This window comes from Pan paniscus, chromosome 21 (assembly GCF_029289425.2).
Source record: "Pan paniscus chromosome 21, NHGRI_mPanPan1-v2.0_pri, whole genome shotgun sequence".
Lineage (NCBI taxonomy): Eukaryota > Metazoa > Chordata > Mammalia > Primates > Hominidae > Pan > Pan paniscus.
Window position 1 is genome coordinate 18,327,045 of NC_073270.2, and position 17,404 is coordinate 18,344,448.

A 17,404-nucleotide genomic window follows, 5' to 3' on the forward strand; every position below is an offset into this window, starting at 1 on the left:
GGTCTCACTGCATCACCCAGGCTGGAGTGCAGTGGCACAATCTCAGCTCACTGCAGCCTCAACCTCCTGGGCTCAAGTGATTCTCCTGCCTCAGCCTCCAGAGTGGCTGGGACTACAGGTGCATGATACCATGCCCAGCTAACTTTTTGTAGACATGTTTCACCATGTCGCCCAGGCTAGTTTCAAACTCCGGGACTCAAGAGATCCTCCCACCTTGGCCTCCGGAGGTGGGATTACAAGCATGCAACACCGTACCCGGCCTCTTCCACCCCATTTTTCTCCATCTCTTCACCACTCACAGCCTCCAAAATCATCCCTTAGCTTCTGTCCCTGTGTCCGTGTTTGTATTCCTAGTGAGTCTAAGCCTCTGAATGCTAGGCAATGTAAAATTTGTAAAAGAATTGATGAAATGAGCTCAGTCTGATTAGATTATATTTAGCCATGAGAAATCTAACTTTGGATCCTTACTAAATTGTTGCTTGCTTACACACATTCCTAGTCTTACCAGACTAAAGCATCTCACTGGACAAAAATTGGCAAGTTCACATGTAACTTCCCCAGAGTCTCAGCCCTAAACAATAGTAAACAATATTTCAAACCAAGTGGAACCCTTCAGCGCAGTGGGTGGCCAACTTTGGTACACAGCCTGGATCTAACCCCCAGACTTGCTTTGCAAAGACAGTTTCCTTGGGACACAGCCAGGCCCTTCCAGGCCTTTGTGACACTCTGGGCACCTCCAACCACAGCTGTCACAGGCCCCAGGGGAAGGAAGCACATAGGGTACCAAATGAAGGGGCTCATCTCTCAGAATCAGGCTTTTCTGGATGCTGGTCAACGTCTCTGTCTTCACTAGAGAGCCAACACTGCACAGCAGCAGGTCCGTCCTGTTGCAGGGATATTTCAGCAGGTGGAGAGCTCTTGACAGTGGAGAGACCTGAGTTTTAACCTCAGTCCTGCCCCCCATTGGCTGGGGAACTTTAGACTAGTCGGTGTCTCCATTCCTCACTTTTTGCAAAATGGTCTGAGTCAGTGCTTCTCAAAGTGTGGCCACAGCCCACCTGAGAGAGTGAAAAATGCAAAACCTCAGCGCCTCCTCCCCTCCCACAGATGCCGCATTTTAACAAGATCCCATTAAAGTTTGCAAGGTGTTGCTCTACGTGATCTTGAGGATCCAAATCATCTAACCCTGAGATCCTAAGACCCTAACATATGGTTTCTTAAAACCTACAATGAATAGAAAAGGGCAGCAGGGGTGACACATTTCCACAAAGGAACAGCCCTGCATTTCCTCATCAGGACGATGGGTTGGACGGGTGTGCTGTGTGATGGCTGAGCCACACGCCATTTGTCTCTGCGTTGAAGAAACAGAGACCTAGGTAGCCCAAATAAATTGGTTTCTTGTAAGAATGCACCAAGAGGGGCTGGGCATAGTGGTTCACGCCTGTAATCCCAACATTTTGGGGGGCTAAGGCGGGTGGATCACCTGAGGTCAGGAGTTCAAGACCAGCCTGACCAACATGGTGAAACCCGTCTCTACTAAAGATACAAAAAATTAGCCAGGTGTGGTGGTGGGCACCTGTAATCTCAGTTACTCAAGAGGCTGAGGCAGGAGAATCACTTGAACCTGGGAGGCAGACGTTGCAGTAAGCTGAGATCATGCCATTGCACTCCAGTCTGGGCATCAGGAGTGAAACTCTATCCCAAAAAAAAAAAAAAAAAATGCGCCAAGAGGGATCAGGGCAATGAGATAGATTCAGGCAAGACCTCATAGTGCCTGGGACCAGACAGACATCCTGATCCAAGGTGGCTGCAGGATGCCAGCCCCAAGAATGTGTGGAAAGCCACAGGAGGGCTCTGCGGTCACGGGGCTAGGCCACACTCACACTGTCTGCTTCTCCCCGGTTTCGTGGCTCCGGCTCTCCAACTCACCCTTCCCCTTCCTTGAGGCTTATGCTTAGAGGTGTTTCCACTTGGACACCACCCCTTTGGCACCCTTGCTTGTTACAATCTGTCAGCCTCTGCTCCAGCTGCCACCTGCCCTCAATGCTTTCAGGGAAATTTTGGCTCAAAATTAGGGGAAACACCCCAAGATGAGCCTCCAAAATCAAGAAGTGTGGTTCTGTTGGGAAGGTTCGGAACTTGCAGGGTCAGAGGCCAGTCAAAAGGTTTCTAACAAAACCCCTTTCTTTCTCCTCTGAGGACATCAAAGGGTAGTTGTCTATATTCACAGTCTTCTTAGACATCTGATGGAGTAGTTTCTTCTGAGCTGTTGAATTCTTTCAAAGGTCTGAACAGAAATATAAGACTGTATGCACCTGTATTAATCTGTTTTCATGCTGTTGGTAAAGACATACCTAAGGCTGGGCAATTTGCAAAAGAAAGAGGTTTATTGGACTTACAGTTCCACATAGCTGGGGAGACCTCACAATCATGGTGGAAGGTGAAAGACATGTCTTACATGGTGGCAGACAAGAGAAGAGAGCTTCTGTAGGGAAACTCCCCTTTTTAAAACCATGAGATCTCATGAGATCTCATGAGACTTATTCACTATCAAGAGAACAGCATGGGGAAGACTCGCCCCCATGATTCAGTTACCTCCCACTGGGTCCTTCCCACAATATGTGGAAATTCAAGATGAGATTTGGGTGGGGACACAGCCAAATGGCATCAGCACCTCTTCTGTTGTGGGTTCAATTGTGTCCCCAAATATTCATATGTTGGGGTCCTAATCCCCAATACCTCATAATGTGACCTTATTTGGAAATAGGGTCATTGCAGATATAATTAATTAAGATGATGTCATATTGGAGTAGGATGGGCCCCTAATCAAATATGACTGGTGTCCTTATTTAAAAGACAAAAAAAAAAGAAAAAAAGAACAGGAACATCTGGGCACAGATAGGCACACAGGGAGAACAGCATGTGAAGATGAAGGCAGAGGGGCTGGGGATGCATCTACAAGCCCAGGAAAGCCAGAGATGGCCAACAGCCCACCGGGAGCTGGGAGAGGAATGGGATAGATTCCTTCTCCAGAACTTCTAGGAATGGAATTGAATCTATTATGTCTCCAGAACTTCTAGAGATGGATTCTATTCCTAGAAGTTCTGGAGACGGAAGTGTCAGCAGGGTTGGCTGACGCTTCCGTCTCCAGGACTTCTAGGCAAGAAATTTCTGTTGTTTAAGCCACTCAGTTTGTGGTCCTTTGGTTGTTACTTTGGTCCTTTGGTTGTGGTCCTTTGGTAGCAGCCCTGGCAAACTAATGCACCTTCCAGTCTTAGAATGGATCATCAAAAAGGAGGTTTGGCAGTGCGGGAATGACCTGCTCACTGTTCAAGGTCACCTTGATGTCACCTGGCCCTCTCCTTTACAGCCAAGATGGCCAATAGTTGATCCAATTACGACTTTTTTCTTCTAGTTCAGGACCTTGAGAAGTCTCCCTCCCTCCCTTCTCTGATGTAGCTTCCTCGAAGGAATGAGCATGTGAAAATGCTCACGATGCAGTCCTAGGAGAGAAACATGTTTCCAAGTTAGGGAGAGTGCTGGGCTGAAATGCTCCCAATAACATCACACTGGGAGCTTGAAATTCAACATGGAAATTGACAAACACTAAAAATAAAGCCCTTTTATGCCCCCTTCAGAGAGCTGGTTGTTAAACATTTAATAGCACACCCCTCGTTAGAGGACTCTTCTGACTTCCCTTAAATTATAGCACTTACATACCTATGTGTTCTCCCTGCAAGTAACAGCCACCCTTGCCTTCATGAGTCTGGAAGTTCCCTTTGGGAAGTGGAAAAACTGGAGGAAAAACACCTGAAACCCCAAGGTTTTATGTTTCCCCAAAATGACAAGTTTCCCAACCAGAGTCCTAAGTTACCCCAAGACTGTGGAGGACAACTTTTCTAAGTCAAGGAAAGATCTCACACTTTAAGGAATTCACCACTTTTACATTAAATACAAGGATCCCAGAAACACAATTAAGAGATGGGAAACAGAGTCCTCGAAGTGAACATCATGGTGACAGCAGCTAAATGTCCATTGCTACACTGTTTAGGAAATAGTGAAGACGCTTTATTACAAGGTTATGCCAGTCTGCTGTTGAAACTCAACCCATCTGAAACAGCAACAGGAGCCCAACATTTGAGTGACACAATGCGGTTTACAGAGAATGTCTGCCAACAGGATCGGGTGGCAGGAAAGTGACGTCTCTACCCTGTTTCAATGCCTGGTCTCCTTAAGAAGCATTTAGGATGAAATTTTTGATGCACAGACAGCCTGTTTCCCTATTGCATTATTTATTGTGTGACTGGAGAGAAATGGTTACACATCCAAGCCCCAGACCAGGTGACAGCAGGTGCCCAGGGGAACAGTTGGCAGATTCCCCCTTTCCTCAGCAGACATGGATTTTCACTGAGAGGCACTTTTTTTGACACCTGAGGCCAAAAGAGAGTCGGGAAGGTAGGAGATGTGTGTCCTCTGTCCAGACTGACAGTGCAGATGGTGGCAGCGCTCCGCATCCCTGGGTGCCCCTGTCATTTTCCACAGACTTCTGCACTTCTCCACTGCCTCTCGAAGCAGGATATTTCTCTCTCCTCCATCTGTAGCCTCCCTGGCTGCAGGTGAAAAGGCCCTTTCAAGTGTGATTGTCCTGCAAAGCATGCCGAGCCCGCTGAAGCTTAAGAGAAAAATTGTTATGACTGATCTTCAGATGACAGCATGTACATCTTTTAGAAAGTGGAGTGAGTATGATGAAAAATACATTATTTCACATTTGACTTTTCCCCAAGAAATGGGAATAAATTTCCCCAAGCAATGGGAATAAATTTCCCCAAGCAGTGGGAATAAATCTTTCCTTGTTTCAAGGTGACATTTTTTGGACAACATTGTAGCATTTTGGAAGTGAGGGTTCATTGTGCACTAGCGAAGGTTTTCTCCCAGTGACTTCCACTGCCTGGTCTACTCTAAGGAAAAATCCACTTCTGAAAGGCAATCTTCACACAAACAAAGGAGTCAGAGAATTACCTGTTACACAAGGCACTTCTTACGTTTGTCTTTCAATTTTATCATCCTGTACACATGTTTTGTTTGACCAACATAGTAATGATTAAAAGGAAGAGAACAAAGAGGAGATGGATAAGAGACTTTTATCGGGGCATGCACTGTTTGCCATAGATCCCACCATTCCCAGTTGTCTGACGGCTGCTTCACACAAACATCACCTACCTGACTCCTTAGGGATTTGAAGTTTGCACCTCCTACATTTGCTTAGTAAATACTTGAGAGAAGCAGTGAGGAGTGGGCAAGAAGGAAATCCTTTTTTTCTTTTGCTTAGTAGTCTATGTGTTGGGTTTACAGTTACAGCATTTTTCACATTGTATATGGGAAGAGGGTGACAGTCAGAGGCCCCTGAATTACCAGAGGGTTCAATAATTGACTTCTGTCTTAGTTTTAGATCTCCTAGAAGCAGATCCTGAGGCAAGATTTGGGATCAAGTAGTTTATTGGGAAGGTGAAGAGAATACCAGTGATGAATGGGAGGTGTGGCAGGAAAGAGACAGGGCCAGTTAAGGGTATGTTATCCTGCCAGTCATCGCTGTCAGCAACTGGAGCTTAATGCCACTGGGAAACTTCATAAAACCACACCAAAACTTGAGAACACACCCTAAAGGTATCCCACCCTGTGGGAAAGGAGCTGGAATAAAACCCATTGATGAGGTTTGTTCCCAAAAGCTTGTAAATGCCCCAGTGCTTTCAGCCTGAGGACAGATGCACAGAGCAGCCTTTCAGCCTCTTGGGAGGAAGCCCTTAGACAAAAAGATGCATATGCTGACATTTGGAAACTCCCAGGCACAGGGAATTCTAAAGCCCAAGGGATATGGGCTCACACACAACTCCCAAAGTGCAGCTTAAGCAAAACCTAACCTGAGACTTCGAGTCATCACTCTCTGGATAAATAAAGCACTGGCAAGGTGATGTGTTTACTGTTCAGGAAAAGGATGTAGCCCTTGCAAAGAGGGAGCTACAAAAACCAGCCATTATGGGACACAGCATCTTATTTTGCTCTGACAACCGGAAGGGGAATTCGGGTGACGCTAGAAGGTCTTGAAAGTGACAACTGATTCATGAACGTCTTTCCACAACTTGAGGAAATGCAGCCACCCAGGGCAACCCTGGCACACCTTTTGCTGGCTCTGATGACTACATCCCAACTTCTTCTTAATCACTCTTCAGAGTTGCTGCTGGAGGGAATATTTTAGGAATATTTAAAGACAAGGCTACAAAAATTCTCTAAGGTACAGATGAGACAGCGCATCGATTGTTTACTCCCTAAGGGGCTGCAAAGGGCAAAGCACAGAACTCAGGTCTTCTTCCAGCTGGAATGTATGGACAGGGACCACTTACAAGAAAACCACCATCCAGGAAAGCAGGGGACAGAGAGCTGCCTGGGGAGACAGTGATTAATCAGGCATGGGCGAGGGGAGGCCACAGTGCCTCCTGCTGAAATTTAATCAGAGCCACGGGTCGTACACCATGGCGGCGAGTGCCAGGGCCTCTGGCAGACGATGAATGCCTCCTGCCAAGGAGCTCTCACGAATACCCTGTGAGCCCAGATTTATGCTCTGCAGCCAGATGAAGGTCGCAACTGAGCAGAACTGCTGCAGCGTGGAATCTGCAGTTCAGCCTTGGAAACAGCTGGTGCCGTTACCGTCCTTCCTTTCATTTCTGGGATAAAGAGAACTAAGAGAAAAGTCTGGTGGGTTTCGGGTGATCCTTGTGACCAGCCGTCTCATTTTGCCAGAGACTTTCCTGTTTTTAGCAGTGAAAAGTCCTACATCTCAGGAAACCCCTCAATCCTGGGCAAACCAAGAGAGTTGGTCACCCACCCTTTGGCGCTATTAGTAGCGTTGGCCCACCTGGGCCCAGTGAGAAATTCACCCGAGGTTAGAAGTTGACATGAATGTAAACTCAGCAGCACCTCTGACATCAGAAAGATTCATCACTACAATGGCTGGATCCTTTGAGCAGTGAGACAGAATAACACAGGATTCTGACCTCCAAGGTGGTTACACGAAAACCAGACAATAACTAAAGACAACCACAGGCGCCATCAAACACTGAATCGAGGTGAGGATTTAAATCAGAGGCCAGGGCAACTGCATCATCCTTAGCTTGGCTTTTCCAGAGAACCTGATACCCTACTCCCGCTGAACTACCACAGAACCCACAGGGACTCTGCAGAGTCTGGAACTGACCAGTAAAAGTTCCAAACTACAAAGGATACCATCTATCATCACTCCCACTCACAACTCATTGATTAAAATGGCTTATAAGACCTCACCCAACCACAAAGAGGCCTGGTCATGGGCTCAGACCGTGGACAGTTTGCAATATTTAGCAAGCAGCAGCAATGACTACCACAATGTGTACCGAAACAGTTAGGTAGCTCAAGAGGTAACCAGTTGACCTAGTGAGGACAAATGTGCAGATGTCGAAGATGTTTGTGAATAGTTTGAATAAAATTTGCCAAAGATGTTCATGAATAATTTGAATAAAATTTTTCATGAACTATGAGTGCAGAAAGGCAATATTCATAAATCAATACATTGTTTCATGTGCAATTTAAAATATGAGTTTATTTTAAAATTCATATTTTAAAAACAGATTAAAGTAATATAATGGAAAAGTGTCTGCAAGTCTAAATCCAACACATCAAAGAAAAAGGAAAAACTGAGTAAATATATATGCATATAGATAATAAAAATCTAGCTCAGTTTCTTAATACAGGAAGAGCTCTTACAAACCAATAAAAGGAATACCATGAGGTCAGGCGAGGTGGCTCACACCTGTAATCCCAGCACTTTGGGAGGCTGCGGTGGGCAGATCCCTTGAGGTCAGGAGTTTGGGACCAGCCTGGCCAACATGGTGAAACTCTGTCATCTCTACTAAAATAAATAAATAAATAAAAATAAAAATTGGCTGGGCACAGTGCTATGTGCCTGTAATCCCAGCTACTCGGGAGGCTGAGGCAGCAGAATACCTTGAAGCCAGGAGGCAAAGACTGCAATGAGTCGAGATCACACCATTGCACTCCAGCCTGGGTGACAGAGCTATACTCTGTCTCAAAAAAAAAAAAAAATCTATGAAAGAAAAAAAAATAGGCAAAGGATATTATCTTTTGGGGCTTGGGGCTTTGCTAAATAATAAAGCAAGAATACAAATGAGCAGGAAAGACACAAAAAGATAAATTCAACTTTAGTGAAAAAATATATAACTCAAAACAATGAGGTACTATTTTTACCCACCAAATTGGCAAAACTATTTTTAAGAAATGACAATTCTAAATTATGACGCATATGAGCTGAATATAGAGTTCTCATGCACTGCTGGTAAACATATAAACTGTTAACAAACTTTATCAAGAACAATAATATGGCAGATGGACTAAGAATCGTCATTCATTTTTTTCACCCAAAATTTCCTCTTTTAGAAACACTGCCTAAGAAAATAAACATACAAAGACATATATAAGATTATGTTCATTTTAAACATAAAGCACTTTTTTAAAAACTAGAGACAGCATTCCATGTACATTCAAGAAGAGGTGTAAATAAATTGCGGAATGGCTATTTCATAAAACTAATAAAAAATTATGGTATAGAAGAGTATTTAATCACATAAAAAAAGTCAATTATATAAATTGTGAGAAATACATTTTAAGCAGGCCAAGAAAGTTGATCTATTTTTATTATCCCAATTTCACTTTCAAGCCCATTCTTATACTTTGCATTTATATGTAAAATTGGCAAGAATCCACAAAATATCACCAGTGATTATCTATTCATGTAAGATTATAAAGGATTTTTATTTCCTTCATCTTCTATATTCCAATTATTCTATAATAAATATTATTTTCATAGTAAAAAATACAATGACTTTTTCCAAGGTATGCTAATGTTGTATTAAGAAATTAAGGTGACTGGAAAATAAAAATTACTATAATTGTTTACAAAAAGATAAGCTCTCCCAGGCTTGCCTCACCAGGGGCCTGCACCCTGCACCCATACCAACCCCAGACCAGCACCTGTTCTGGTCATTAACCCTGGTGGCTACCCATTGGTTAGGGTGGAGGGACTGACTCACTTTAGCCACAAGTTTCTCAAAGTGGGATTTCCACCTCCTCAAACGTAGGCAATGCGCTGGGGACACAGCAAGCCACTGCACAAGTCTCTAGCTGGAATGTCACCTTAGCTGACGGTAAGCAATTTGTAACATTCTTTTTATATTATGAGCAAAATAAAAAATTTGCTTGAATGTTTCAGAAATTTTGGGCTTGTGAGAGGCTACTTAAGGCCATGCCCAGCAAGTTCCAACTCACTGCCCTCACTGAGCAGGGTTTCTCAGCCTGGGCATATGGACATTCTGGGCAAAATACTGTTTTGTCAGTGGTGAAGAGGTTGTCCTTTGCATAGAAGTTTAGTAGTCTCCCTGGCCTTTATGGACTAGATGCTAGTAAAACACACATGGTTGTGATCACCAAAAATGTCTCCATCACTGCATCCTGGAGCAAAAGTCCACACTAGTTGAGAACCAGGGTGGTTAAGTACACTCCATAGTACCTAGGTTAAAAGTTTCCATTTGGTAAAAACTTTTGAGAAACACTGTAATCCCACTAAACTCCAAAAGACTGGCAGAATTCACAGTGGAGTTGCACCACTCACTTAATTTCACCTAAATGCACTTGCCTTTTTTTTTTTTTTTCCTTTCACCCGGGCTGGAGTGCAGTGGTGTGATTATAGCTCACTGCAGACTCCAGCTCCTCAAACTCCTGGGCTCCTCCCAAGTAGCTAAGACTACAGGTGTGCCCCACCACGCCATCCTAATTTTTTCTTTTGTACAGATGGGGGTGAGTGGGCCTCTCGCTACTTTGCCCAGGCTGGTCTCAAACTCTTGGCCTCAAGTGCTCCTCCTGCCTCAAGCCTCCACTTCCCAGAGCACTGGGATTACAGGCATAAGCCATCAGGCTGGCCTACTTGCCTCAGGCAGCTGACAGCCGTTCCACTCACTGAGCATGAGCTGCAGGATTAGGGTGGAGACCCCGCCCCCCAGCAGACAGCCCCACCCACAGTGCTGGCTCTTGGGTCATGGCCTCCCTTTGTCCTTCAGCTCCAGGGCCACCCTCTAATCCATGGGTGACTTCCCATTTCCCTTTTGGGTTTTAGGCTTTCCTTTAACACCTATTCCCTGGATAACATTCCCTCTGTTGACCTGCCAAGTGTGGCAATATTTACCTGGCGGAATCTCAATTGATATATTGTATATTTATTGGGATAATGTTACATATATATAAACATACATATATATATATATATATATATATATGTATATTTGAGACTGAGTTTTACTCTTGTTGCCCAGGCTGGAGTGCAATAGCGGGATCTCAGCTCACCGCAACCTCCGCCTCCTGGGTTCAAGCAATTCTGACTCAGCCTCCCGAGTAGCTGGGACTACAGGCATGCACCACCACGCTCAGCTAATTTTGTATTTTTAATAGAGACGAGGTTTCTCCATGTTGGTCAGGCTGGTCTCAGACTCCCGACCTCAGGGGATCCACCTGCCTCAGCCTCCCAAAGTGCTGGGATTACAGGCGTGAGCCACTGCACCTGGCACATTTATATATTAACATAGGGAAAATTGACATCTCTGTGATCCTGTCTTTCTATTCGAGAATATGGCCAATATCTTTCCATGGGATCAAATCTTCATCTTCGTCCCTCCTTCCATAGAGTTCAGAGAGTTTCAAAGCCTTATTTAGCACTTCCTTTGCTTTTTTTTTTTTAAGTTTGTTGAATTTCTTCCTTTTTTTTTTTTTTTTTTTTTTTTTTTTTTTTTTTTTTTGAGACGGAGTCTCACTGTCGCCTAGGCTGGAGTGCAGTGGCGCGATCTCGGCTCACTGCAGGCTCCGCCCCCTGGGGTTCACGCCATTCTCTTGCCTCAGCTTCCCGAGTAACTGGGACTACAGGCGCCCGCCACCTCGCCCGGCTAATTTTTTGTATTTTTAGTAGAGACGGGGTTTCACTGTGTTAGCCAGGATGGTCTCGATCTCCCGACCTCATGATCCGCCCACCTCGGCCTCCCAAAGTGCTGGGATTACAGGCATGAGACACCGCGCCCGGCTCTTCCTAAGTATTTTATCCTTTGTGTGGCCAGTGTAAATGGGGCTGCCTGTAGGGTGGCTGTGGGGACTGAATAGGATAATATGTGAAGTACTTAACAAGTCCCTGGCATGTAGTAAGTGCTATAGAAATGCTTGCTGTGATAGTCAACCTTTGTTTTCTGCACTTCTTCCTCTAACAGGTTATGGTTTAGATGTGAGCCATAGTTGTTCTGTCTCGATTTCTGCCTAGCTCCTGTTCAGGTGAAACTGAGAGGCAGAAATGGATCAAGCCCTAAGCAGATGCCCAAGATCAAGGCACTGGCAGGTTCAGTGTCTTGCGAAGGCTCACTCTCTGCTTCTAAGATGGTGCCTTGTTGCTGTATCTCGTAGAGGGGACAAACACTGGGTCCTCCCATGGTGGAAGGGCCAAAAGGGGCCTAGCTATTTCCCTGGAGCCCTTTTATAAGGGCAGTAATCCCATTCATGAGGACCAAACTCTCATGACTTAATTACCTCCTAAAGGTCCCACCTCTTAAGACTATCACGTTGTGTCTTAGGTTCTAATATATGAATTTGGGGGGGACATATAAGTTCAAACCAAAGTAGGGTGGCATGCCAGCAACAGCCCCATCCCATAACCAGCTCTTAATCCTCTTATGGAGGTCCCTTCCCTACTCATTTCTGCCCCCAGAACTAGAGATTTTTCCTCACTGGCCCATCTTCCCTAGAAGCCAGAGACTTTTTGGTGCTAAAACCCAATCACCAGAAGCAAGGACACAATTATTATTGCTTCATGTGTCCTATCTAGCTTAAGAAAACAAAGTTTAATATTCCTAGAAAACGAAGCATTCTTGTGGGCAAGTCTCATGGTTTAAAACAAAATTAACGTTTGCTGTTTACTGTTCATGGTTCAGACACAGGCTGACAATTGCTCTCTGTGTAACAGTGAGCTGGCTGCATAACAAACTGCCCCAAAACTCAGTAGCTTAAAATAACAATCATTTAATTTTGCTCTTGGGTCTACAGGTCAGCTGCGTTGTTCTGCTGATCTGCACCAGGCTAGGCTAATCTCAGGAGAGTGAGTTTGAGACTGGCAGATTGAGGATGGCTTCCCTCCTGTGTCTGGCAGCTGGCAGCAGGGGCAGTGAATTTGACTGGAATACTTCTCTCTTATCAATCAGGAGGCTAACCTAGGCTTATCTTCATGGTGCAACGGAGTTCTGGGAGAGATCAGAGAACATAGGAGTTCTTGGGACTGATGCTTGGAACTGATACAGAATCACTTTCCCCCACATTCTATTGGCCAAAGCAAGACATAAAGCCAGCTTGGATTCTAGGGGTACGAAATAGACCACTCCTCTTGATGGATGGGGCTGCAAAGGCATAGTGCACAGGGCATAAATACAGGGAATCATCAATAATTTAGGGTCACAATCAATCTACCACACTCCCCACACCAAGAAGAGAATGTTTAGCATCGATTTCCTTCATTTCAGCAAACGTTGCTTCATCTCACTAGCAGTCTACATATGGACTGATTCAGGAGAAAGTTCTGCAGATGGTCAACCTCACTCACCCATTTATTTTGAAACACATCGGTTGTACTTTGCTTTTTTTTTTTTTTTTTTTTTTTGAGATGGGGTCTTGCTCTGTCACCCAGGCTGGAGTGCAGTGGCGCAATCTCGGCTCACTGCACCTCCCGAATAGCTGGGATTACAGACATGCATCACCACACCCAGTTAGTTTTTGAATTTTTAGTAGAGACAGGGTTTCACCATGTTGGCCAGGCTGGTCTTGAACTCCCGACCCCAGGTGATTCACCCACCTCAGCCTCCCAAAGTGCTGGGATTACAGGCATGAACCACCGCGCCCGGCCACACTTCTGCTATTTCTTGATACCAAGCCCAAATCTGAGTCTGTTTGAGAGTGTGATCCTCCACACCAACTGTAGGGATGATCTATTTCCCTCGCTGTCCTGGTTTCTGAGAGCAGTTCCTTGTTTTGGTTGGAGTTTTCCAGCATAGATTTACCAAGATGCTGAGAATAGTTCCCAGCTAGTGGTTGAATAAATATTTGTTCACTTGTCGATTCAATCAATCACAGGCTGATTAATTCCCAGTGCTGTTAGAAGCAATTGAAAATGTCACATCTGATTGTCAGGCGGCAGAGAGCACTTGGAGGTAATCCAGTCATCTCTCTTCCTTCTGGCTTCTCCACCCTCAAACCACTGATTCTGTGTCAGTTTCAAGCGTAAGGACCATGGACACCTGGTGACCACACAGGGAGAGACTTTCCCTGACAATCTCTTCTGTCTTCTCCCTCTAGAGGGTAACCAAGCCACCCTGGGCCAGGCTGTGGAGTGGCTGGAGGTTGCACCTGCCCCTTGCCTCCGGCACTGCATGGCTGCACTCCTATCCACCCTCCCAGCCCACAGGTGAACACTAAGCAGCCCCAAGCCCCATTGCCTTGGGGTAAGAAAGTGGGAAGCAAGAAACTAATGGTCCAATCCTGGGTTGTTTAGGTAGAGAGGAAAATACTCAGAAGACAAGGAAAAGGATTTTTAAGAACCTCTAAGAACACGGTTTGAGGAGAAGAGCCATGCTAACTGTAGGGACTTATGCAAAGTTCGCCATTTAAACTAATTAGCATGTGGCAATAACTACTGTGCTTACTACTGTGTGTTTAAGGTTTTATTCACTGTGTGTTTTACTTGATCATATTAGACTTTCCTCCTACATTTGGAGTTCCCTTGCTCAAGTAAAATGTCATATATTATGTGTTCAAAAGGATTCTAGTATCCAATTGAATAAAAAAGAAAAAATATATACATATGCACACACACGTAAGATTTTTATATATTGTGGAGTAAATGTATGCTTTATATTTATAATGTCTACATATCATATTTAAATTTATATATCGATATATAGCTATTTAAAATAAAAGGTATATATCTTCTATAAATGTTTTGTATAGCTTATGTAGCTAAGAAAAATTATATGTCCATATACTTGCATTTTCACTAAAAAATGTCCGATACATAAGGAGATGTAAGAATGAGATAATAATTACCTCTAGAGAGTTGTTTTTTATTTTCCTTTCCATACAGTTAGACTTTTCATCGTGAGCATGTACCACCTTTCTAGCTTTTTTAAAAAGCAGTTTATTTGTAAATTTTAAGACAGTTCTTCCAATTTTCTTACCTCATTATCCCCAGCTTAAATTGTAAATTCAGTTGACTTTTTTAGATTGAATTCTTCCTGGAAAAAAAAAGTTTCCCACAATGCCCTGCCAGAAGGATATGGTGTCCAACCCAGTTTAAAAAGTGCACCCAGTCTTTAGGTTCAACTGCTGAAGAAGCCCAACCCCTGGGCTGGAGACCTCCCCTGCCCCCTCGCAGCCCAGGCTGTGGGTAGCGGCAGCGTCTCCCCTGCTCTCCCCAGGGCCGCGGCGGCAAAGGCAGCATCTACGTGTGGGCCTCCGGGGACGGCGGCAGCTATGACGACTGCAACTGCGACGGCTACGCCTCCAGCATGTGGACCATCTCCATCAACTCAGCCATCAACGACGGCAGGACTGCCCTGTACGACGAGAGCTGCTCTTCCACCTTGGCTTCCACCTTCAGCAACGGGAGGAAAAGGAACCCTGAGGCCGGTGTGGTGAGCACGTCCCCTTCTGTCCTTGTTTCCTTACGGCCACTGCACCTCTGTGTCAGGGTGGGATGCTGGGACACTGGCTTGCTCCCCTCCTGTCTCCTCCCTCAGAGCCTGAACTAAAGCTCTGAGGGGAAGACCCCTTTTCTCTATGCCCAGCCCTGCTTTCTAACAAAGCACAGACCTCCCATCTGCGAGCTAGTAGCATGATCAGTGAGGACTCCTTTCTGGATCGTTTTCCATAGATTTTCTTGTTTATTGTTTCTGGCTTACAAGTAATGATGAAGTCTGGTTTACCAATCAGTTGCCCCATTCCATCACTTACAAGAATAACTAACTCATTGTAAGAACCAAGGCATCACACTGTAACCCTGTCTGAAACAAGAACCCATCTGTTTATTTATAGCAATTTAAAAAACAACATTCATGGATGGACTTTTCTGGATCCATAAACCCCCTAAAATTGCACACACATCTGTTATTTTCTCAGGGAAAGAGTTGTGATTTTCATCATATTTTAAAATGGAGCCATGATTTTTAGAACAAAAAGATTAATAATCATAGATTTATTGTTTGTTGCTCTTTTCTGAGCAAAGAAAAAAAAATCTTCCTTTCTTGGCAACTAGGTATAATGGTGAATTTTCCAAGCCCCTGGGAAATACATCATCTGTAAAGCATAATAAGCTTTTTTGGATCTTTTCCTCTCTGGAGATTTTGCTCACAGATCAGCCTTTTCTTACACCTCCAAACCAGGATTTAGTAGGTGGTTCAGTAGTCATGCATGAGTTATATCCTGACTGGCTGCACCCATCTCCACTGAGGCTTCTCAAGACAGGAGGACAGGAGCTCAGGACAAAATCATTAGTACCATCCAGTGTTTCAATCCCACGCTCCCACGTGGGATCCCAACTTGGCAAGATGGCCATGCCCCTGCGTGAGCGAGGAGAAGCCCTTTACCTGGAAGGGACGCAGACCTTAAAAGCCTGTCCTTCCCACGAGCCCTCCTGCATTCCCCCTTGGTCTTGGGGAGGATGAAGAATGTGCCAGCTCCTCCCAAACAGAAGGGGGCTTTGACCCCTCTTATCCTGTAAGTTGTATGGACAGAAAGGGAGAAGGGCAGAGCAGACAGGGACAGGCGAGGTGACACTTCACTCTCACGCCTGAAAGCTCCACTCCCTACCCCAAAGACCTCTCGGTGGTGTAAATTCGTCCTCAACCCGTATTTATGACTCTTTCCACTTCGGCTGGCTAAAGGCCTTGAGTTTCCTCCGAGTACTATAATTTTGCTCAATAGATGCCCGTAAACCTCCCTGGTAATTTCTTCCTCAAAATAATAAGCTCTCTTGAGGATCCTACAGACAGAGGAAGAATTCCTGTCGTTTATACATGATTTTAATGAACACCCTGGCTCTCACAAACATTGAAAATGAGGTTTTTCACTTTGTGAAAGTCCTTTAAAAATCTGATTACCAGTCTCCCCTCTAAATAAGAGTTGTGGAGGTGATACCCACATATTGGGTTGTCTTGACTCAACACATCTCAGAATCTCTCCGTGGATTTTAGATGTAGAGAAACATGTTTTAATAGCCTGCCCTTCTAGAGAGACTTTAGCTGAGCATGTTGATTCTTTCCTCTTCGGGAATGCCTTCTTTCCCCCATGAAGGAAAAAGAAATGCTGATGAAGTGGCCTTTGGCCTTTCCAAGGGCCAGTCCCGATGCGACAAAACTAGGGTGGGGGTATTGACATCACTTTCCACTTCATAATGTTTCCTTTTAGGTTTCAGGAAATAAATCTCTCTGTAGTCTCTGGAATAGCCACAGATATGCTTCTTTGAACAACTCATTTATCTTGTGGACACTGTAACTATAACTGACTATGTATCCCCTTTTACGTGGGCTACTAGGAAACTCAGATAAAACCTAGGGCAAAAGAGAGGCATATGGATGCTAAGTTTATCCTTAGTTTCATCTTAATCTTCTTGGGAACAAAGCATAGGTTAAATAAAAGGAGTAGGCTGGGGCCAGTGACTCATGCCTGTAATCCCAGCACTTTGGAAGGCTGAGGCAGGTGGATCACCTGAGGTCAGGAGTTTGAGACCAGCTTGGTCAACATGGCGAAACCCTGTCTCTACTAAAATTACAAAAATTAGCCAGGCATGGTGGCACGTGCCTGTAATCCCAGCTAATTCAGGAGGCTGAGGCAGGAGAATCGCTTGAACCTGGGAGGCGGAGGTTGCCATGAGCCGAGATCATGCCACTGCACTCCAGCCTGGGCAACAGAGTGAGGCTGTCTCAATAAATAAATAAATAAATAAATAAATAAATAAATAAATAAATAAAAGGAGTAGATAATCCCCTGCTCCACATTGTGCGGGGGTTCAAAATAGCGTGATTTATTCACTCATTACTCATTATCTTCCCTTCCAGGCAACCACAGATTTGTACGGCAACTGCACTCTGAGGCATTCTGGGACATCTGCAGCTGCCCCCGAGGCAGCTGGCGTGTTTGCACTGGCTCTGGAGGCTAAGTATGTTCATAGCTCTGGGTCCAGGGCCAGCTCTGCAGGGTGGACTAACACGTGTCTCTCTGCCCACATGCC

General features: G+C 44.8%; 1 protein-coding gene across 1 annotated transcript in view; it reads left to right on the forward strand.

Moving 5' to 3' along the window:
* Positions 1-17,404, forward strand: part of PCSK2 (proprotein convertase subtilisin/kexin type 2) — a 256,293-nt gene that overhangs the window by 212,319 nt on the left and 26,570 nt on the right. Inside the window, exons 9-10 of the mRNA XM_003810593.3 lie at positions 14,595-14,810; positions 17,232-17,332. Of these exons, the coding sequence (XP_003810641.1) occupies positions 14,595-14,810; positions 17,232-17,332 (317 nt within the window). The remainder of the gene's footprint in view (positions 1-14,594; positions 14,811-17,231; positions 17,333-17,404) is intronic.